The sequence below is a fragment of the Oncorhynchus nerka genome, linkage group LG12, assembly GCF_034236695.1.
Source record: "Oncorhynchus nerka isolate Pitt River linkage group LG12, Oner_Uvic_2.0, whole genome shotgun sequence".
In the NCBI taxonomy this organism is placed as follows: Eukaryota; Metazoa; Chordata; class Actinopteri; order Salmoniformes; family Salmonidae; genus Oncorhynchus; species Oncorhynchus nerka.
Genome location: NC_088407.1, coordinates 31,170,133 through 31,192,993, shown reverse-complemented (window position 1 = coordinate 31,192,993; position 22,861 = coordinate 31,170,133). Strand labels below are relative to the sequence as shown.

General features: G+C 43.3%; 1 protein-coding gene across 2 annotated transcripts in view; it reads right to left on the bottom strand.

The window, feature by feature from the left end:
• The window catches only part of LOC115138113 (zinc finger protein 436-like), a 50,111-nt gene that overhangs the window by 5,512 nt on the left and 21,738 nt on the right, over positions 1–22,861 (bottom strand). The window contains exon 1 of one of the 2 annotated variants that reach the window (XM_029674611.2): positions 9,004–9,713. The exons of the other annotated variant lie outside the window; for it this stretch is intronic. Coding sequence (XP_029530471.1) covers positions 9,004–9,316 — 313 coding nt within the window. The 5' untranslated portion in view covers positions 9,317–9,713. Of the gene's footprint in view, positions 1–9,003; positions 9,714–22,861 lie in introns of those variants that run through there. 2 annotated transcript variants of the gene reach the window in all.

The following is a 22,861-nucleotide window of genomic DNA, read 5'->3' as shown; positions in this document are numbered from 1 at the left end:
TCAATAAAGGCCTTTGACATTTATGAAATGCTTGTAATTATACTTCAGTATTCCATAATAACATCTGACAAAAATATCTAAAGACACTGAAGCAGCAAACTTTGTGGAAATTAATATTTGTGTTGTTCTCAAAACTTTTGGCTGCGACTGTACAGTGTAGAATTATAGTGAAGACATCAAAACTATTAAATAACACATATGGAAGCCATAGAAAGAGGAGTGGGAGGCCCCAGTGCACAACTGAGCAAGAGGACAAGTACATTAGAGTGTCTAGTTTGAGAAACAGACGCCTCACAAGTCCTCAACTGGCAGCTTCATTAAATAGTACCCGCAAAACACCAGTCTCAACATCAACAGGTGACTCTGGGATGCTGGCCTTCTAGGCAGAGTTGCAAAGAAAAAGCCATATCTCAGACTGGCCAATAAAAGATTAAGATGGGCAAAAGGACAGACACTGGACAGAGGAACTCTGCCTAGAAGGCCAGCATCCTGGAGTCGCCTCTTCACTGTTGATGTTGAAACTGGTGTTTTGCAGGTACTATTTAATGAAGCTGCCAGTCCTTTACAAACATGTCAAACAATGTATGGAATCAATCGTTAGGATGTTTAACATAAAACATCAATAATGTTCCAACATCAATAATGTTCCATGTTCCAACCGGAGAATCCGTTTGTCTTCAGAAAGGCACTGGAACGAGAGGAAACTCTGTCGGGAGCGCACGTCATGAGACCAAGGCTCTCTACCAGACCACTGACTCAAACAGGTCTCATGAGCCCCTAATTTATAGTAGAATCCTCATTCAACTTTCAAAAGACGGTTGACATCTAATGGAAGCCCTAGGAAGTGCAACCTCATCCATATCTCAATGTGTACTCAGTAGGCCAAGCTTTGAAAAACTACAAGCCTCAGATGTGGTTGGATTTTTCTCAGGTTTTCGCCTGCCATATGAGTTCTGTTATACTCACAGACATCATTCAAACAGTTTTAGAAACTTCAGTGTTTTCTATCCAATACTAATAATATGCATATATTAGCATCTGGGACAGAGTAGGAGGCAGTTCACTCTGGGCACGCTATTCATCCAAAAGTGAAAATGCTGCCCCCTATCCCAAAAAGGTTAAGCAGGTTCTTAATTTCACCATTTCAGCGGTCTATTGACAGGTGTCGTTTTTATATTCAAAGTCAACAGTGTTTTCTTTGCTTCAATAGAGTGATCAGGGATGTGCAACTATAGTTTTCCTTCTCAGAAAATACATTAGTGCAACACATTCTGCAGAAAATTGCTTAATTTTAAACAGATGACAACAGAAGTACAATGCTATTTGGCTGGCAGCCACAATAAATTAGTAAATGAGCTTAAAATGAAAAAGCAAAGTATTTTGTGCAAAAACAATGCATGGCCATTATACACTATACATACAAAAGTACGTGGACACCCCTTCAAATTAGTGGATTCAGCTATTTCAGCCACACCCATTACCGACAGGTGTATAAAAATCAGGCACACAGCCATGCAATAGCCATAGACAAAAATTGGCAATAGAATGGCCTTACTGAAGAGCTCAGTGACTTTCAGCGTGGAAAAGTCATAGGATGCTACCTTTCCAACAAGTCAGTTCGTCAAATATCTGCCCTGCCAGTGCTGCCCCAGTCATCTGTAAGTGCTGTTATTGTGAAATGGAAACGTCTAGGAGCAACAACAGCTGAACTGCAAAGTGGTAGGCTACACAAGCTCAAGACAGCACCACCGAGTGCTGAACTGCATAGCACGTAAAAAAGTATTTGGTTGCAACACTCACTACCAAATTCCAAACTGCTTCTGAAAGCAACGTCAGCACAAGAACTGTTCGTCGGGAGCTTCATAAAATGGGTTTCCATGGCCGAGCAGGGGCACACAAGCCTAAGATCACCATGCACAAAACTAAGTGTCGGCTGGAGTGGTGTAAAGCTCGCCGCCATTAGACTCTGGAGCAGTGGAAAGGCGTTCTTTGGAATGATGAATCACGCTTCATCTGGCAGTCCAAAGTACAAATCTTTGTTTGGCGGATACCAGGAGGACGCTACCTGCCCGAATGCATAGTGCCAAATGTAAAGTTTGGTGGAGGAGGAATAATGGTCTGGGGATGTTTTTTAGTGTTAGGGTTAGGACCCTTAGTTCCAGTGAAGGGAAATCTTAACGCTACCGCATACAATGACATTCTAGACATTTCTGTGCTTCCAACTTTGTGGAAGGCCCTTTCCTGATTCAGCATGCCAATGCCCCGTGCACAAAGTGAGGTCCAGAAATGGTTTGTCGAGATCGGTGTAGAAGAACTTGACTGGCCTGCACAGAACCCTGACCTCAACCCCATCGAACACCTTTGGGATAAATTAGAATGCCGACTGTGAGCAAGGCCTAATCGCCCAACATCAGTGCCCGACCTTACTAATACTCTCGTGGCTGAATGGAAGAAAGTCCCTGCAGCAATGTTCCAACATCTAGTGGAAAGCCTTCCCAGTAGAGTAAAGAATGTTATAACAAAGGAGGAACCAAATACATATTAATGTCCATGATTTTGGAATGGGATGTTTGACGAGCAGGTGTCCACATACTTTTGGTCCTGTAGTATATTTGTAATGTTTATCATAGAAAGAAAGTAGCCATCTACATTTCCTAATGTTTTGCTTAAAGTTCATCTTGAATTTTACCAGAGGAAAGTTGGCTGGCTGGCTACACTCAGTCAGAACGCTGTCTGCTGATAGCAACTTATGTGAGCGAAGCTGAAGAGAGGAGTGGAGCACGCCCAATTTGACTGGAGCATGGGGCGAGTTTCCCAAAGACAGGAGTGTCAGCCTTCTACCACAGTAGCGACTCAGGGCATGTCCGGCCCAGCATTTGTAGTCTACTTGTGTGCTGCTATAGCCCCTTGCTTTAGCTATTGTCATCTAGTATGCTAAATATTTTCATAAAGAAACTGATAAAACACACAGGGAAAAAATCAAGGTGACTTACAAATGAGGAGGAGTACTGTAAGAGCAATAGAGGGAGTGTGGTGATGTAGTGTCAACAATTACAGAATTATTGTGGAATCTGAAAAGACAGGTACCCCGAAAGCATGATGGTGTACTTACTACGTGCACATTCTAACAGAAAGGAACGAGGTGGGTCGCTAGCAAGTGTGTCATTGAAGCAAAGTATTTATAAACAAAAAATCTGATCTCTTAAAAGTTTTGTTAATTTTCGATCTATACCAGTGGTTCCCAACGAGGAGTACTAGGCCCCTAGGGGTACTTGGCCTATCCACACAGGGTACTTGTGAAAATTCATGAGACCATAGGCCTACTGGTAAAATGCACATGAGGAGGTACTTCAGGGTACTCGGGACAGAGCAAAATTCAGTTGGTGGTACAGTAACCAAAAAAAATCTAAAATGTTGGGAACAACTCATCGATACAATAGGCTATCATTGTTTCTGGCATATATTACCTCTTTCAAGGAGCTTTCTGTTTTGACTAATCCTTTTGGCCTACCAATAGAAAAATGAATAAAAAACAACTAAACATCCCTGCCCAGCCTGGAAAAAGTGGCCCGAAGGGTGTTAAGCATCCCCAGTGGCTCTGCAAGCTCTCAGAGGGTATTCTCCACTGCTGGCCTGCTTGCCAGGCACCAAGCAGGACATTCTCCGAACACCTGACATGACCAACATCCCAGTTATTTGCAAGAGGAAGAGACGCAGGTATAGAGGACACCGAGCGGGGTGCCTCATAAGGATCCGCAGAAGGCGAGAGGGAAAGCTGCCATTATTACTCGCCAACATGCAAACATTGGACAATAAATTAAACGAGATAGGATCACGAATATCCTACCAACGGGACATCAAACTGTAATATCTTATATTTCACGAATTTGTGGCTGAACGATGACATGGATATTCAGCTAGCAGGATATACGCTGCACAGGCAAGACAGAACAGCACACTCTAGTAAGATGAGGGGAGGCGGTCTGTGCATATTTGTAAACAACAGCAGGTGCATGAAATCTAAGGAAGTCTCTAGATTTTGCTCACCTAAAGTAGAGTATCTTGTGATAAAATGCAGACCACACTATTTGCCTAGAGAATTTTCATCTATACTCTTCGTGGCTGTTTATTTTCCACCACAGAGGGATGCTGGCACTAAGACCGCTCTCAGTCAGCTGTATAAGGAAATAAGCAAACAGGATACTGCTCACCCAGAGGCGGCGCTCCTAGTGGCCGGAGATTTTAATGCAGAGAAACTAAAATCAGTTCTACCTCATTTTTTATCAACATGTTACATGTGCAACCAGAGGGGAAAAAATTATAGATCACCTGCACTCCACAGACAGAGACGCGTACAAAGCTCTACCTCACCCTCCATTTGGTAAATCCGACCACAATTATATCCTCCTGATTCCAAAAATAAAAGCAGGAAGCACCAGTGACTCGGTCTATAAAAAAAGTGGTCAAATGAAGCAGATGCTAAACTACAGGACTGTTTTGCTATCACAGACTGGAACATGTTCTGGGATTCTTCCGATGGCATTGAGGAGTACACCACATCAGTCACTAGCTTTATCAATAAGTTCATCGAGGATGTCGTCCCCACAGTGACTGTACATACATAACCCCAACCAGAAGCCATGGATTACAGGCAACATTCACACTGAGCTAAAGGATACAGCTGCCACTTTCAAGGTGTGGGATTCCAACCCGTAAGCTTAAGAAATCTCACTATGCCCTCCGAGGAACCATCAAACAGGCAAAGCATCAATACAGGGCTAACATTGAATCGTACTACACCGGCTCTGATGCTTGTCTTATGTGGCAGGGCTTGCAAACTATTACAGACTACAAAGGGAAGCACAGCCAAGAGCTGCCCAGTGACACGAGCTTCCCAAATGAATTAAATCACTTCTACGCTCGCTTTGAGGCAAGCAACACTGAGGCATGCATGACAGCATCAGCTGTTCCGGACGACTATGATCACACTCTCCGTAGCCGATGAGTGTCTGCTGACCAACTGGCAGGTGTCTTCACTGACATTTTCAACATGTCCCTGATTGAGTCTGTAATACCAACATGTTTAAAGCAGACCACCATAGTCCCTGTGCCCAAGAACACGAAGGCAACCTGCCTAAATGATTACAGACCCGTAGCACTCACGTCCGTAGCCATGAAGTGCTTTGAAAGTCTGGTCATGGCTCACATCAACTCCATCATACCAGAAACCCTAGACCCACTCCAATTTGCATACTGCCCCAACAGATCCACAGATGATTCAATCTCAACTGTACTCCACGCTGCCCTTTCACACCTGGACAAAAGGAACACCTATGTGAGAATGCTATTCATCGACTACAGATCAGCGTTCAACACCATAGTACCCACAAAGCTCATCACTAAGCTAAGGCTTCTGGGACTAAACACCTCTCTCTGCAACTGGATCCTGGACTTCCTGATGGTGAGGTAGCAACACATCTGCCACACTGATCCTCAACACTGGAGCCCCTCAGGGGTGCATGCTCAGTCCCTGTACTCCCTTGTTCACCCACGACTGCATGGCCAGGCACGAATCCAACACCATCATTAAGTTTGCCGATTACACAACAGTGGTAGGCCTGATCACCGTTAACGACGAGACAGCCTATAGGGAGGAGGTCAGAGACCTGGCCGGGTGGTGCCAGAATAACAACCTATCCCTCAACATAACCAAGACAAAGGAGATGATTGTGGACTACAGGAAAAGGAGGACTGAGCACACACCCATTCTCATCAAGAGTGCTGTAGTGGAGCAGGTTGAGAGCTTCAAATTCCTTGGTGTCCACATCACCAACAAACTAGAATGATCCAAACACACCAAGACAGTCGTGAAGAGGGCACGACAAAAACCTATTCACCCTCAGGAGACTAAAAAGATTTGGCATTGGTCCTCAGATCCTCAAAAGGTTCAACAGCTGCAACATCAAGAGCACATCACTGCCTGGTACGGCAACTGCTCGGCCTCCGACCACACGGCACTACAGAGGATAGTGCGTACGGCCCAGTACATCACTGGGGCTAAGCTGCCTGCCATCCAGGACCTCTGTACCAGACAGCATCAGAGGAAGGCCCTAACAATTGTCAAAGAACCCAGCCACCCGTCATAGACTGTTCTCTCTACTACCGCATGGCAAGCAGTACCGGAGTGCCAAGTCTAGGACAAAGGCTTCTCAACAGTTTTCACCCCCAAGCCATAAGACTCCTGAACAGGTCATTAAATGACTACACGGACTATTTGCATTGTGTGTCCCCCCCCCCCAACCCCTCTTTTACGCTGCTGCTACTTCTCTGTTTATCATATATGAATAGTCACTTTAACCGTATCTACATGTACATACTACCACAATCAGCCCAACTAACCAGTGCCTGTATACAGCCTCGCTACTGTTATTTTTCACTGTTTTTATTTCTTTACTTACCTTTTGTTCACCTAATACCATTTTTATTTTATTGCACTGTTGGTTAGAGCCTATTAGTAAGCATTTCACTGTAAGGTCTACACCTGTTGTATTCGGCGCACGTGACAAATAAACCTTGATTTGATTCTCGCAGTCTCCTCTGAACAGTTAACGTTGAGATGTGTGTTACTTTAACTCTGTGAAGCATTTATTTGGGCTGCAATTTCTGAGGCTGGTAACTCTAATGAACTTGTCCTCTGCAGCAAAGGTAACTTTGGGTCTTACTTTCCTGTGTCCGTCCTCATGAGAGCCAGTTTCATCATAGCGCTTGTTGGTTTTTGCGACTGCACTTTAAGAAACTGTCAAAGTTATTGAAATTTTCCAGATTGACTGACCTTCATGTCCTAAAGTAATGTTGGGCTTTTCTTTCTCTTTGCTTATTTGTGATGTTCTTGCCATAATATGGACTTGGTATTTTACCAAATATGGTAAAAGGACCACACCTACCTTGTCACAACACAACTGATTGGCTCAAACGCATTAAGAAGGAAAGAAATTCCACAAATGAACTTTTAACAAGGCACACTGTTAATTGAAATGCATTCCAGGTGACTACCTCATGAAGCTGGTTGAGAGAATGCCAAGAGTGTGCAAAGCTGTCATCAGGGCAAAGGCTGGCTACTTTGAAGAATCTCTGTATATATCAATGATGTTGCTCTTGCTGCGGGCGATTCCCTGATCCACCTCTATGCAGACGACACCATTCTATATACTTTCAGCCCGTCATTGGACACTGTGCTATCTAACCTCCAAACGAGCTTCAATGCCATACAACACTCCTTCCGTGGCCTCCAACTGCTCTTAAACGCTAGTAAAACCAAATGCATGCTTTTCAACCGATCACTGCCTGCACCCGCATGCCCGACTAGCATCACCACCCTGGATGGTTCCGACCTTGAATATGTGGACATCTATAAGTACCTAGGTGTCTGGCTAGACTGCAAACTCTCCTTCCAGACTCATATCAAACATCTCCAATCGAAAATCAAATCAAGAGTCGGCTTTCTATTCCGCAACAAAGCCTCCATCACTCATGCCGCCAAGCTTACCCTAGTAAAACTGACTCTCCTACCGATCCTCGACTTCGGCGATGTCATCTACAAAATGGCTTCCAACACTCTACTCAGCAAACTGGATGCAGTCTATCACAGTGCCATCTGTTTTGTCACTAAAGCACTTTATACCACCCACCACTGCGACTTGTATGCTCTAGTCGGCTGGCCCTCGCTACATATTCGTCGCCAGACCCACTGGCTCCAGGTCATCTACAAGTCCATGCTAGGTAAAGCTCCGCCTTATCTCAGTTCACTGGTCACGATGGCAACACCCATCCGTAGCACGCGCTCCAGCAGGTGTATCTCATTGATCATCCCTAAAGCCAACACCTCATTCGGCCGCCTTTCGTTCCAGTACTCTGCTGCCTGTGACTGGAACGAATTGCAAAAATCGCTGAAGTTGAAGACTTTTATCTCCCTCACCAACTTCAAACATCAGCTATCTGAGCAGCTAACCGATCGCTGCAGCTGTACATAGTCTATTGGTAAATAGCCCACCCATTTTCACCTACCTCATCCCCATACTGTTTTATTTATTTACTTTTCTGCTCTTTTGCACACCAATATCTCTACCTGTACATGACCATCTGATCATTTATCACTCCAGTGTTAATCTGCAAAATTGTAATTATTCGCCTACCTCATGCCTTTTGCACACATTGTATATAGACTCCCCCCTTTTTTTCTACTGTGTTATTGACTTGTTAATTGTTTACTCCATGTGTAACTCTGTGTTGTCTGTTCACACTGCTATGCTTTATCTTGGCCAGGTCGCAGTTGCAAATGAGAACTTGTTCTCAACTAGCCTACCTGGTTAAATAAAGGTGAAATAAAAAAATATATAAAATATATTTGGATTTGTTTAACACTTTTTTGATTGCTACATGATTCCATATGTGTTATTTCATAGTTTAGATGTCTTCACTATTATTCTACAATGTAGAAAATAGTACAAATTAAGCAAAACCCTTAAATGAGTAGGTGTGTACAAACTTGACTGGTCCTGAATATATAACTTTTTCTAAATGACAAAATATTAGATCAATGTACCTCCAAATCGTTATGTTGGAGTGACTTAAAAAGTTGAGATGAGACAGATGTTTTTGTTGCGCAAGACCAGATGTATCCAGGGAAAGTGTTGGAAAATTTGTGACAAAGTGGTTGCTATGAGAATTACAAGATGGGGAGTTTATCCCCAAATTGCCCTAATGAGTAGAATTCTGATTTCACATGCAAAGGTGATTATTATTTTAAAACATTTAAACGCGTCTGCCTTCCCAACGAAAACTCGAACATATATTTTATGGAGGAAAAAAACGTGTTTGTATGTTTCTGAAATATGCATCAGGCTGCTTTGTTGACACCATGACTGAGCTATGCAGATTACGGTTCGCCGCTTTTGCCCGTTCATGTCACGCGGTGCACTTAATCTAACCCCCTTTACTACTTACTGGTGTTAATCCGATCTCCTGTCTCTTCCGATGTGACAGTTATCTCTCCCTCCGTCTTCACTCCAAAAACTGCATCCTCTTTCTCTTCCTCCTCTTCTTTCACGGTAACATCCTCCTCTTTCACTCTGAACGTTTCTTCCTCTTGTTTCACTGTAACAGCTTCACCCTCTTCTTTTTTTACTGTGACATCCTCCTCTTGTTTCTCATCTTTTACGACAATGTTCAACCAAATACCGTCTTTCTCCGTCAAGCAGACCCCCTCTTCTTTATCAGGGGAGTAGTTTAGTGAACTCATGGTCGGGGATGTTAGCATGGGCGACTAGCCTGGTGCTATGTTATCCAGCTAACTTACTAGCAACGTATATGTGCAATTAAAGAGGGTAACTAGATATACCACAGAAATGTGTTTAAAACAAACACAGTGGCTATAAATGTAACGTCACACCGAAAACGTATAGAGATTCAAAGGTTCGTCGATGTTGGCTAGCAACCTACCGAAGTGACTTACTAGCTTGTTGTTGTATTTGAAGAAGGGACACGTTTCACGCCACTTCATACAGCTACGACCGGAAGTGATTTTCCCTAACTCTTTCCTAGCCTCAACCTTGGCCTCCTAACCTGCTACCTAAATTATCCTAACCGGCTACGAAGAAGTCACTTCCGTATCGAATTGGCGAGGAGGAGAGAGAGGCCCAACTCGGCGGAAAAGCTGTGTCCCCCCAGCAGGTGGCGTTGTTTCGCCTACTCATGCGACCACATGTCCCGGAGTGTGCGGGAAAAGACTGCATTTTGTCCCGCAACCAAACAACCATGTTCCGCATGTTCTCAACAAATTCAAACACCACAAATTTTGAAAAAAAATGATTTGTCCCGTATTTCAGTCAGACATTCCAACCTGTCTATTTGCAGGCACGTTCCGTTTATGGAAAGATATTCTCTATATCATTAGATGTAGTAGCCTAAATTTAAATGTTAAAAACTTTTCCAATCATTGTGGAGTTCTGATATTCTGCGCAGCGCAAGATGAGATGTTGGTCAATGTCAATATGCCTATCATCAACCAATCATATTTCTGAAATCCTTTCAGCTAAATTCCAGCTAAATTTGAAGAGGACCGTTAGGCCTCACAATTTACAAAAAAAAGCCTGCTTATGATTAAGAGCTCTTAAATGAAGTAAATAGCCATATTATACTGAAAGATATCATTTAATAAAATGTGTGACTGAGGCTCTCTATGTGCATTAGCAACCAATCCCGTTCTCCCTACCTATCAGTGGTGTAAAGTAGTATTAGGCTACTTAAGTAGTTTTTTGGGGTAACTTTTACTTTTGCTACACTACATTCCTAAAGAAAATATGTACTTTTTACTCCCATACATTTCCCTGACACCAAAAAGCACTTGTTAAATTTAGAATGCTCAGGCAGGACAGCAATATGGACCAATTCAGGCGCCTATCAATATAATGCTTTCTAATCCTCATTGCCTATGATCTGGCAGACTCACTAAACACAAATACTGCATTTGTTAATTATTTCTGAGTGTGCCTGTCTTCCATAAATAAAATAACAACAAGAATATCGTGCCATCTAATTAAGGAATTTGCTGTTTAGCATTTCCTTTTACTGACAATTGAGTACTTCTTCCACCACTGGATTGAAGTACATTTAAAACCAGATACTTTTAGACTTTTTTTTACTCAAATAGTATTTTACTGGGTGACTTTTACTTTTATTTGAGTCATTTAATTATTATTAAGGTATCTTTACTTTTATGACAATTGTCACGTTTCTTTGGCCACTCCCATATATTCAAATAGTTTTATAAACCAGCCACACATGTGGGCTCTTGTTTCTGCATCACCACATTTTGCGTGAGGAAAAATAATAGGCTAGGTGCGCAAAAATGACCTCGTTCAGAGCAGCCGGAGTCGCAAGGGTGTAGCGTCGCTACTGCTCTCCTCACAGTGGTGTTCGTTTAGTAAGTTAGAGCAATGTTGGATCAATGTCTTGGAAGATCACATAATGATGAATTAGTCCAAATGATTCATGTAGACTACACTGTCCCGCAAAATCATCCTGTTGTTCTATATTTGGATATTTGAAATGTGGTCACTCTAATGATAATTGAGGTCTGTGATATCGTTAAGATAGCCTGCACATTGCCTCTGGAACACCTTAGAGGTCCTCTTCTGTCCTCTTCCAGGTGGACAGAAATCTTCTTCATCAGCAACACTGTGCTGCTCAGATGTGGGATGTTACTCAAAATGCAAACTACCGTGCTCCGAGCACGCAAATTGCCCAGGGGGGTCGGAGTATGAGTCCAAATCAAATAATGCATAACGGAGCATGGAGGGCACTTCTCGAATGTATACTCCGTTTGTACATATTTTGAAGCATGCATCAATGCATGCTTCAACGGAAAGTATGCAAAGAAATATGATGCAACCACATAAAAATGACGCACATTTTCTTTAAATCAATGACGGTGTGATGAGATAACTCTAGTGGAATACGACGATACCAGCGCTTATTTCAGAGAGCGCTCCGGAAGCAGCGCCCCCAGTGGGCAGAGCTAGGCTTATTGGATATGGACACGTTTTTTAATACAATAAAAAAGCCTCTCATTTTACTATTTGAGTAGTAAAGAGGGAAACAACAACGAGTCCCAGACAATTCACAATAGAACATACCGGAGGTGGCGTCGTTTACTATGTTACCTAAATTATTGCGATCATCTGGTTACCACAAGTCTTTGGACTACACTGAGCTCATTAATGAACAAAACAGACCATGGTCCACGGTTGGTCTGTGTAAATTATGCGATTATATTGGAGACAGATTTATAGCAGTGAATGTCATCTATTAATTTACTCTTACTTCTAAATAGAAGCAATATCAGCCAGAGAAACTAATTGTTCTTACTTTGTGATAGAATATTCAGATGTCTGCCTGACTTTACCTGAAATATTTGAATTTTCTTGTGATCACAACAAAACTATGTAAAATTGTACCTTTATTTAACTAGGCAAGTCAGTTAAGAACAAATTCTTATTTTCAATGCCTGCCTAGGAACAGTGGGTTAACTGCCTGTTCAGGGGCAGAACAACAGATTTGTACCCTGTCAGCTCCGGGGTTTGAACTTGCTACCGCCCCTTCTTCGAAGGTTTGTGTTTTCTTGCCGATCGCAATTTTCTGGATTATCTTGAGACAGGAACAAAACTACTTATTTTACTCAACTAGAGATTTAAATAATTTGTTTCTTTAAAAAGATGGGCCTGGCTGACATGGGCTGTTTCCTTGCCTTATTCTCCTTGTGGTTGTAAGGGAAATTTTAATGTTTGTGCTATTCTTATAACTAATTTCTGTGTTCTATTCATGTGCTGTTTCTTAAACCAATTGTTGTGTTCATACAAGTGGCTGACTACAAATCCTTACTATCAGTAGCTGCAATTTGGCAGTACGCCCAGACCGTGTTTTGAGAACAAACTAAAGATATCTCAGTTTCAAGGTCTTAGCTTAGAGAGGAGAAGCCTTGTGAGGTGTTGGTCTGTCACATGTTATGAAACAGTATTGGTCAGTTACATGAATGAAACAAAACGGTAATGATTAATAATGCCAAATCGGGCCTCCCGGGTGGCGCAGTGGTTAAGGGCGCTGTACTGCAGCGCCAGCTGTGCCACCAGAGACTCTGAGTTCGCGCCCAGGCTCTGTCGTACCCGGCCGCGACCGGGAGGTCCGTGGGGCAACGCACAGCGTCGTCCGGGTTAGGGAGGGTTTGGCCGGTAGGGATATCCTTGTCTCATCGCGCACCAGCGACTCCTGTGGCGGGCCGGGCGCAGTGCACGCTAACCAAGGTTGCCAGGTGCACGGTGTTTCCTCCGGTGCATTGGTGCGACTGGCTTCCGGGTTGGATGCGCGCTGTGTTAAGAAGCAGTGCGGCTTGGTTGTATATCGGAGGACGCATGACTTTCAACCTTCGTCTCTCCCGAGCCCATACGGAAGTTGTAGTGATGAGACAAGATAGTAGCTACTAACAATTGGATACCACGAAATTGGGAAGAAAAAGGGGGTAAGAAATTCAAAAATATAAAAATAAATAATGCCAAATCATGCAAATATCACTGGTCTGTGTATAGCTGTATATAATAATTAATTACGCCCGAGATGGCATAGCAGTTCAGACGTCTTTTGTCCTCGTCTTGTCGTGTCCTGTATATATATATATATTTACAACTTTTTTCACGTACATTTTATTTTTATTTTCCATCAACTCATCTTCAAAACACTCTCCTGCAACCCGCCTCACCAATTTATATTTATAAATAAGTATTATTTACCTCAAATCTGCAATCCTCCAAGAAGCTAGCCAGAAGCTAGCCAGAAACTCCAAGAAGCTAGCCAGAAACTAGCCAGAAGCTAGCCAGGAGCTAGCCAGAAGCTAATCAGAAGCTAGTTCAGAAGCTAGTTAGCTTCTTTACTGGCAACTCGTTAGTATTCAGCTAACCACGGTTTGTGGTCATCAGCTATCCTTTAGCTCGAAAATCTATCGCCAGTTTTGTACGGCGCAGCGCGGCTCGGAACGGAACATACCGGACCAATTTTTCTCTCCATGTCCCTGGATTTCAACTGCTCTCTGGACACTCATTCCCGGATCTCACAGCTAGCTGGCTGCTATCCGTGTGTCTATCTGCTTTCGTCGATTCCGGAGCAAACATCAATTACTCCGGAGCTAGCCAGCTCCGTCAATCACTCCTGAGTTCCATCAATCACTCCTGGGCTGCAGTCACCTACCCGAAGGAGATCCGGCTGGCTCCTCCGTCGCGACGTTACCTGAACGCCCATCTGCGGCCTGCTAACCGTTAGCTGTCTTACCGGCTGCTCTCAGAATAGACAATCGGACAATTTATTTATTTTTATTATTATTATGTTTCTTCTTGGGCCTCTATAACTATATCTATTGTTTTTATTTTTGTTTTTGTTGTTGTGCCGGGTTGGCACACTCTGCCAACCCGGATGTTCTAGCTGTGTCTGAATCCTGGCTTAGGAAGACCACCAAAAATTCAGAAATTTTAATTCCAAACTACAACATTTTCAGACAAGATAGAACTGCCAAAGGGGGCGGTGTTGCAATCTACTGCAAAGATAGCCTGCAGAGTTCTGTCCTACTATCCAGGTCTGTACCCAAACAATTTGAACTTCTACTTTTAAAAATCCACCTCTCTAAAAACAAGTCTCTCACCGTTGCCGCCTGCTATAGACCACCCTCTGCCCCCAGCTGTGCTCTGGACACCATATGTGAACTGATTGCCCCCCATCTATCTTCAGAGCTCGTGCTGCTAGGCGACCTAAACTGGAACATGCTTAACACCCCAGCCATCCTACAATCTAAACTTGATGCCCTCAATCTCACACAAATTATCAATGAACCTACCAGGTACCCCCAAAGCCTTAAACACGGGCACCCTCATAGATATCATCCTAACCAACTTCCCCTCTAAATACACCTCTGCTGTCTTCAACCAAGATCTCAGCGATCACTGCCTCATTGCCTGCATCCGTAATGGGTCAGCGGTCAAACGACCTCCACTCATCACTGTAAAACGATCCCTGAAACACTTCAGCGAGCAGGCCTTTCTAATCGACCTGGCCGGGGTATCCTGGAAGGATATTGATCTCATCCCGTCAGTAGAGGATACCTGGATATTTTTTTTAAATGCCTTCCTAACAATCTTAAATAAACATGCCCCATTCAAGAAATTTAGAACCAGGAACAGATATAGCCCTTGGTTCTCCCCAAACCTGACTGCCCTTAACCAACACAAAAACATCCTATGGCGTTCTGCATTAGCATTGAACAGCCCCCGTGATATGCAGCTGTTCAGGGAAGCTAGAAACCGTTATACACAGGCAGTTAGAAAAGCCAAGGCTAGCTTTTTCAAGCAGAAATTTGCTTCCTGCAACACTAACTCAAAAAAGTTCTGGGACACTGTAAAGTCCATGGAGAATAAGAACACCTCCTCCCAGCTGCCCACTGCACTGAAGATAGGAAACACTGTCACCACTGATAAATCCACCATAATTGAGAATTTCAATAAGCATTTTTCTACGGCTGGCCATGCTTTCCACCTGGCTACTCCTACCCCGGTCAACAGCACTGCACCCCCAACAGCAACTCGCCCAAGCCTTCCCCATTTCTCCTTCTCCCAAATCCATTCAGCTGAAGTTCTGAAAGAGCTGAAAAATCTGGACCCCTACAAATCAGCCGGGCTAGACAATCTGCACCCTTTCTTTCTAAAATTATCTGCCGAAATTGTTGCCACCCCTATTACTAGCCTGTTCAACCTCTCTTTCGTGTCGTCTGAGATTCCCAAAGATTGGAAAGCAGCTGCGGTCATCCCCCTCTTCAAAGGGGGGGGACACTCTTGACCCAAACTGCTACAGACCTATATCTATCCTACCATGCCTTTCTAAGGTCTTCGAAAGCCAAGTCAACAAACAGATTACCGACCATTTCAAAATCCTTCCATACCTTCTCTGCTATGCAATCTGGTTTCAGAGCTGGTCATAGGTGCACCTCAGCCACGCTCAAGGTCCTAAACGATATCTTAACCGCCATCGATAAGAAACATTACTGTGCAGCCGTATTCATTGATCTGGCCAAGGCTTTCGACTCTGTCAACCACCACATCCTCATCGGCAGACTCGACAGCCTTGGTTTCTCAAATGATTGCTGTCTGGACCTCTGGCAGTCTCTATGGGGGTGCCACAGGGTTCAATTCTTGGACCGACTCTCTTCTCTGTATACATCAATGAGGTCGCTCTTGCTGCTGGTGAGTCTCTGATCCACCTCTACGCAGACGACACCATTCTGTATACTTCCGGCCCTTCTTTGGACACTGTGTTAACAACCCTCCAGGCAAGCTTCAATGCCATACAACTCTCCTTCCGTGGCCTACAATTGCTCTTAAATACAAGTAAAACTAAATGCATGCTCTTCAACCGATCGCTACCTGCACCTACCCGCCTGTCCAACATCACTACTCTGGACGGCTCTGACTTAGAATATGTGGACAACTACAAATACTTAGGTGTCTGGTTAGACTGTAAACTCTCCTTCCAGACCCATATCAAACATCTCCAATCCAAAGTTAAATCTAGAATTGGCTTCCTATTTCAACAAAGCATCCTTCACTCATGCTGCCAAACATACCCTTGTAAAACTGACCATCCTACCAATCCTCGACTTTGGCGATGTCATTTACAAAATAGCCTCCAATACCCTACTCAACAAATTGGATGCAGTCTATCACAGTGCAATCCGTTTTGTCACCAAAGCCCCATATACTACCCACCATTGCGACCTGTACGCTCTCGTTGGCTGGCCCTCGCTTCATACTCGTCGCCAAACCCACTGGCTCCATGTCATCTACAAGACCCTGCTAGGTAAAGTCCCCCTTATCTCAGCTCGCTGGTCACCATAGCATCTCCCACCTGTAGCACACGCTCCAGCAGGTATATCTCTCTAGTCACCCCCAAAACCAATTCTTTCTTTGGCCGCCTCTCCTTCCAGTTCTCTGCTGCCAATGACTGGAACGAACTACAAAAAAAAAAATCTCTGAAACTGGAAACACTTATCTCCCTCACTAGCTTTAAGCACCAACTGTCAGAGCATCTTACAGATTACTGCACCTGTACATAGCCCACCTATAATTTAGCCCAAACAACTACCTCTTTCCCAACTGTATTTAATTTATTTATTTATTTTGCTCCTTTGCACCCCATTATTTTTATTTCTACTTTGCACATTCTTCCATTGCAAAACTACCATTCCAGTGTTTTACTTGCTATATTGTATTTACTTTGCCACCATGGCCTTTTTTGCCTTTACCTCCCTTCTCACCTAATTTGCTCACATTGTATATAGACTTGTTTATACTGTATTATTGACTGTATGTTTGTTTTACTCCATGTGTAACTCTGTGTCGTTGTATGTGTCGAACTGCTTTGCTTTATCTTGGCCAGGTCGCAATTGTAAATGAGAACTTGTTCTCAACTTGCCTACCTAGTTAAATAAAGGTGAAATAAAATTAAATAAATAAATAATACAACTGCTGGGTCTGCCCAGGGAGAGCTCCTGATTGACACTATGGTGCATTGAGTTGGTTGGAACCTCTCCAGCATGCTGACAATAAACAATGATTCATTTAAGATTGACTTCAGGTGTCCCTGTGTAAGATTGTTGGTTATTTACCAGGTAACAAGAAGTGAAAACTATACAAGGACTGAAGCAATAGACTCCTTACTCAACTAGAGATTGAAATAAATGGCTGTTCTTTCAAAAGATGGGCCTGGCTAATGTAAAAAATACATTAAAGGGAAAGGATCCAAAGACACAGAGGCTGATTATCTTTCTGCACATCTCTTTATTTACAATGGTGGCTGCCATGGTTAACACAAATGCAGGGCAATTAAATCCTACCTGAATTGACTCAGAAAATGAACATAAGTAGGCCTACAGTATCACAGCGAGGTCAAAAAGGTGTGTGTGTGTGTGTGTGTGTGTTAGTCAGATTATCCAGTGTCCACAGCAACACTATTAATTATTCTCTACCCCAGTGTATGTGGTGTACTATGGTCTTAGCCATGCTCTCACTAACCCTCGTCTTTTCTCTGTCTCCCCTTCCTGAGGCTCTTGGAGCGCGACTGAGAAAACCCTGGCCTGACGCCTGGACGTGCCTGGCCCAATCCCACCTTGCCCCCCCTCTACCAGTGTGTTGCTGCCTCCACTGATTATTTCTCCCCCTCAAGTCACTGACCCACTCCCCACACACCCAGAAATGTGTCTTTCTTTATTTACCATATGACTTTATGAAAAGTCATCTGTGCATAGGGTCTTGAAGTGTGAATACTTTCTCTATTGTCATTATGGATATTATCTGACCCTGCTGGCCGTTAATACTGGTATTGCCCTTTCATTGTTGAAATGGTGAATAAAGGAAGACGATGCTTTCATTTTAAATTAAAATACAATGAAGATTGTTATATTGAATGTATGCTTTTATACTGTATTACAACAGAGATTAGTGCAAACTGGTAGTGTGAATTCTTTCCCCAATGATTTCCTGAGGCTGAGGTACTTTGTCAGTTATCAGTTATTCCGTACCAACGCTAGATGAGGTCAAATGGCATCAACACCACACACAACTGCAATGCAACTAATTCATCTCATTGATACATGACTGTTCAGTCTGTTGAATATTTAATCAATGAAAATGTTAATTTCTTGGCTAAGTGAAGGTTTTATTAAATCTTCAAAAGGGACACACATACAAAATAAAGGGCATTTATCAAATAAAGTAATTGACAGGAAAAGTAATTTACTACATAACTTATAGTCACTCTTATAGCCTCTCCCATTCGTTTGCTTAGCTGGGGGAATGGGATGGAGAAATGGTTTACAATAGGCAGGGTGGGGCTCATGGCCACATAGAGCCATGACTCTATTCCACATCAGTAACTCATGCAAGCAGCAAAATCTGATAAAAAATGATATGAAGACACCTTATGGAACAGCAGGGACAGTGAAGAGACACACACACACACACACACACACACACACACGATAACATACACATGGATTTTGTGTTGTAGATAAATGGTAGTAGAGTATGGCCTGAGGGCACACACTTAAAGGAACATTCCACCCAAAAACTATATTTTGGTATGTTATATGAGTCCATTATTGATATCATCCCAAAATGTTTTGCTTGTCAGCAATCAAGATATATAAGTTTCAAAATACAGAAATATGAAATGTAATGTTTTTAATTGTTGGCAGCAGCTAATGGGGATTCATAATAAATACAACAATCAGAATGCATCCCAAAGGGCACCGAATTCCGTATAACTTTTCCCTGTATAATGCATTACTTGTGACCCAAACCCTGGTCAGATCTAGTCCTGATCTAGTTGAAGTGCTGCAATGTGAAAGCAACTCTGTGTGCAAGTCCTCGTTGGTCATTGCCTGCCTCAGCCATGGGCACATCTGCTTGATCCTGATCTTCCATTGGAGGAAGCAATGCTGCTTCAGTTAGTTGTGCAGCACAGCTATAGCAATGATCACCTTGCAGCATCTTCTTAGCTTGAAACCAAGTGTATTGCGGAAATACTGGAATCAATTTTTCCATCCTCCAAACATATGCTCAACCAATCCCTTTCGTCCGGAGCTCGGTTGTATCTTTGCTGCTCAGCTGTTGTGGGATTTATGTATGGAGTGAATAAAAAGTTACTCTGACCATATCCACGGTCACCAAGTAGTAGTCCACTATGTTGTCCTCTCTGAAACTGAGCACACAATGAAGAGTTGAGAAAAATCCTTGAATCGTGAGTTGCACCTTACCAACAGGCAACTATGTTTGAAAACTCTAAATTAGGAGTGCTTATATTGATGGAAAACCAGTTCTTACGGTTCCTGTACTCCTCAGCATCAGAAGTTGCTGGACAGTTGATGGGAACATGACATCCATCTATACAGCCAATCACTCCTGGGAAGTGCCCATATTCATAGAATTGCACTTTATAGTTGGCTTGGCAAGCAGAATCAGGAAACTTGATGTAAAGACTCCTTAGTAAACAAATGACCCTGCAGACTTTATGAACTATTCTACACACAGTTGCTTCACTGGCACCACACAAATCACCAGTTCCACAGTGAAAGATTCCAGATGCCAAAAACCTCTAAGTGATCAGAACTTGGAGAGAATCGGGTAGAGGCCTTCCTCTTTGAGACCGAGAGGAAAGTCTAGGCTCAAGCAAAGATATTCTCTCCAATGCATTTTCTTTGTACATACGAAAGCGGTCTCAAACAGCTATTTCATCAAAGTAATTTAATGGATTACTCCTATCCACAAGTACTTGTCTGGTTGGCCTCTGTAGTACATGTTGGTCTTCATTTAGATATTCCAAATAGTCCATGCTCCCTCACAAACAGAACTAGTCAGAAGTTAAACCTGACTCTTTTATGGATTAATTTAAGCTTAAATTTAGTCCTAGAGTAGCTCTAATCCTTTTTCGGCTTTGTTTAATCCAGAACAGGCTAAATCTACGACTATTTTAAGATAAGACTGTGCAAGTCAGTTTGAATTATAACAGTTCAAACAGGCCTTTTATTCTGTGAAACCAAGACTTCGGAATGAAATGTTGTCAATTCACATCTCATATATTGTCTGCTACAATATTTTATCTTGATACCTTAATAAACACACGCCGTGTTAATTTTGGCATGGTTACCTGCCTAAAATACCGACTGTAGTGTGCGTAAATCATAAGCCCATAGTAAATCAATAGAGAACTGGTTAGCTGCCTACTGTTAGCTAGCCAGACAGCCACAAATAATTATTAGCTAGCTACCCACAAAGAATTGACATCTACCTTGGATAACATTGGTTTTAGGTCATTTTTGCTTGTTATACTATCTGGTTAGCTACATTATTAGGATTCACATATAGCTGGCTGACAGTTAAGAAGTAAAACATTTGCTTGGTGTATATCTTGTTTCGTCTCTATTGCCATTGTCCTGGCTAGACGGAAGGTTTTAGTGAATGGGTAAGTCCATAGTAAGGCAATAGGGATAGCTAGCTAGCCACAAAGAATTGACATCTACCTTCAAATCAAATTTTATTTGTCACATGTGCCGAAAACAACAGGTGTAGACCTTACAGTGAAATGCTTACTTACAAGCCCTTAACCAACAATGCAGTTTAAAAAAAATATATAAATAAAAATAAATGAAAGTAACAGGCTGCCTTATGAGAATTCGTATGAGATCGAATAAACCCCCACTTCCTTCCATTCTGCTAGCAAATGTGCAATCTTTGGAGAATGAAATCGATGACCTACGTGGAAGATTAAACTACCAACGGTACATTACAAACTGTAACATCTTACGCCTCACAAAGTCGTGGCTGAACGATGATAATATCAACATACAGCTGGCTGGTTATACGATGTACCGGCAGGATAGAACAGCGGCGTCTGATAAGACAAAGGGCGGCGGTCTATGTATTTTTGTAACAAACAGCTGGTGCACGATATCTAAGGAAGTCTCGAGCTATTGCTCGTCTGAGGTAGAGTATCTCATGATAAGCTAAGCTGTAGACCACACTACCTGCCGAGAGAGTTTTCATCTGTATTCTTTGTAGCTGTTTACATACTACCACAGTCAGAGGCTGGCACTAAGACAGCATTGAATGAGCTGTATTCCGGCATAAGCAAACAAGAAAACGTTCACCCAGAGGCGGCGCTCCTGGTAGCCGGGGACTTTAATGCAGGCAAACTTAAATCTGTTTAACCAAATTTCTATCGGCATGTTACCTGTGCAACCAGAGGAAAAAGGACTCTGGACCACCTATACTCCACACACAGAGACTACAAGCAGCAATTGCTAAAGGCTAGAGCTGCCACTTTCAAGGAGCAGGACTCTAACCTGGAAGCTTATAAGAAATCCTGCTATGACCTCCGACGAACCATCAAACAGGCTCAAGATTGAATCATACTACACCGGCTCTGACACTCGTCGGATGTGGCGGGGCTTGCAAACCATTACAGACTACAAAGGGAAGCACAGCCAAGAGCTACCCAGTAACACGACCCTACCAGATGAGCTAAACTACTTCTATGCTCACTTCGAGGCAAATAACACTGAAACATGCATGAGAGCACCAGCTGTACCGGAAGACTGTGTGATCACAGCCGATGTGAGTAAGACCTTTAAACAGGTCAACATTCACAGGCCACGGGGCCAGACAGATTACCAGGACGTGTACTGCGAGCATGTGCTGACCAACTGGCACGAAGTGTCTTCACTGACATTTTCAACCTCTCCCTGTCTGAGTCTGCAATACCAATGTGTTTCAAGCAGACCACCATAGTCACTGTGCCCAAGAACACTAAGGTAACCTGCCTAAATGACTACCGACCAGTAGCACTCATGTCCGTAGCCATGAAGTGCTTTGAAAGTCTGGTCATGGCTCAGATCAACACCATCATCCCAGAAACCCTAGACCCACTCCAATTTGCATACCGCCCCAACAGATCCACAGATGATTCAATCTCCACTGCACTCCACACTGCCCTTTCCCACCTGGACAAAATAAACACCTATGTGAGAATGCTATTCATTGACTACAGCTCAGGGTTCAACACCATAGTGCCCTCAAAGCTCATCAATAGGCTAAGGACCTTGGGACTAAACACCTCCCTCTGCAACTGAATCCTGGACTTCCTGATGGTCCACCCCAGGTGGTAAGGGTAGGTAACGCTGATCCTCAACACAAGGGCCCCTCAGGGGTGCGTGCTCAGTCCCCTCCTGTACTCCCTGTTCACTCGTGACTGCACGGCCAGGCACGACTCCAACACCATAATTAAATTTGCCGATTACACAACAGTGGTAGGCCTGATCACAGACAACGACTAGACAGCCTATAGGGAGGAGGTCAGAGACCTGGCCGTGTGGTGCCAGGACAACAACCTCCCTCTCAACATGTTCTAGGCAAAGGAGATGATTGTGGACAACAGGAAAAAGAGGACAGAGCACTCCCCCATTCTCATTGACAGGGCTGAGGTTGAGCAGGTTGAGAGCTTCAAGTTCCTTGGTGTCCAAATCACCAACAAACTAACATGGTCCAAGCACACCAAGACAGTCGTGAAGAGGGCACGACAAAACCTATTCCTCCTCAGGAGACTGAAAAGATTTGGCAGGGTCCTCAGATCTTCTGACGGGTTGCATCACTGCCTGGTATGGCAACTGATCGGCCTCCGACCACAAGGCACTACAGAGGGTACATGTAGGTAGAATTAT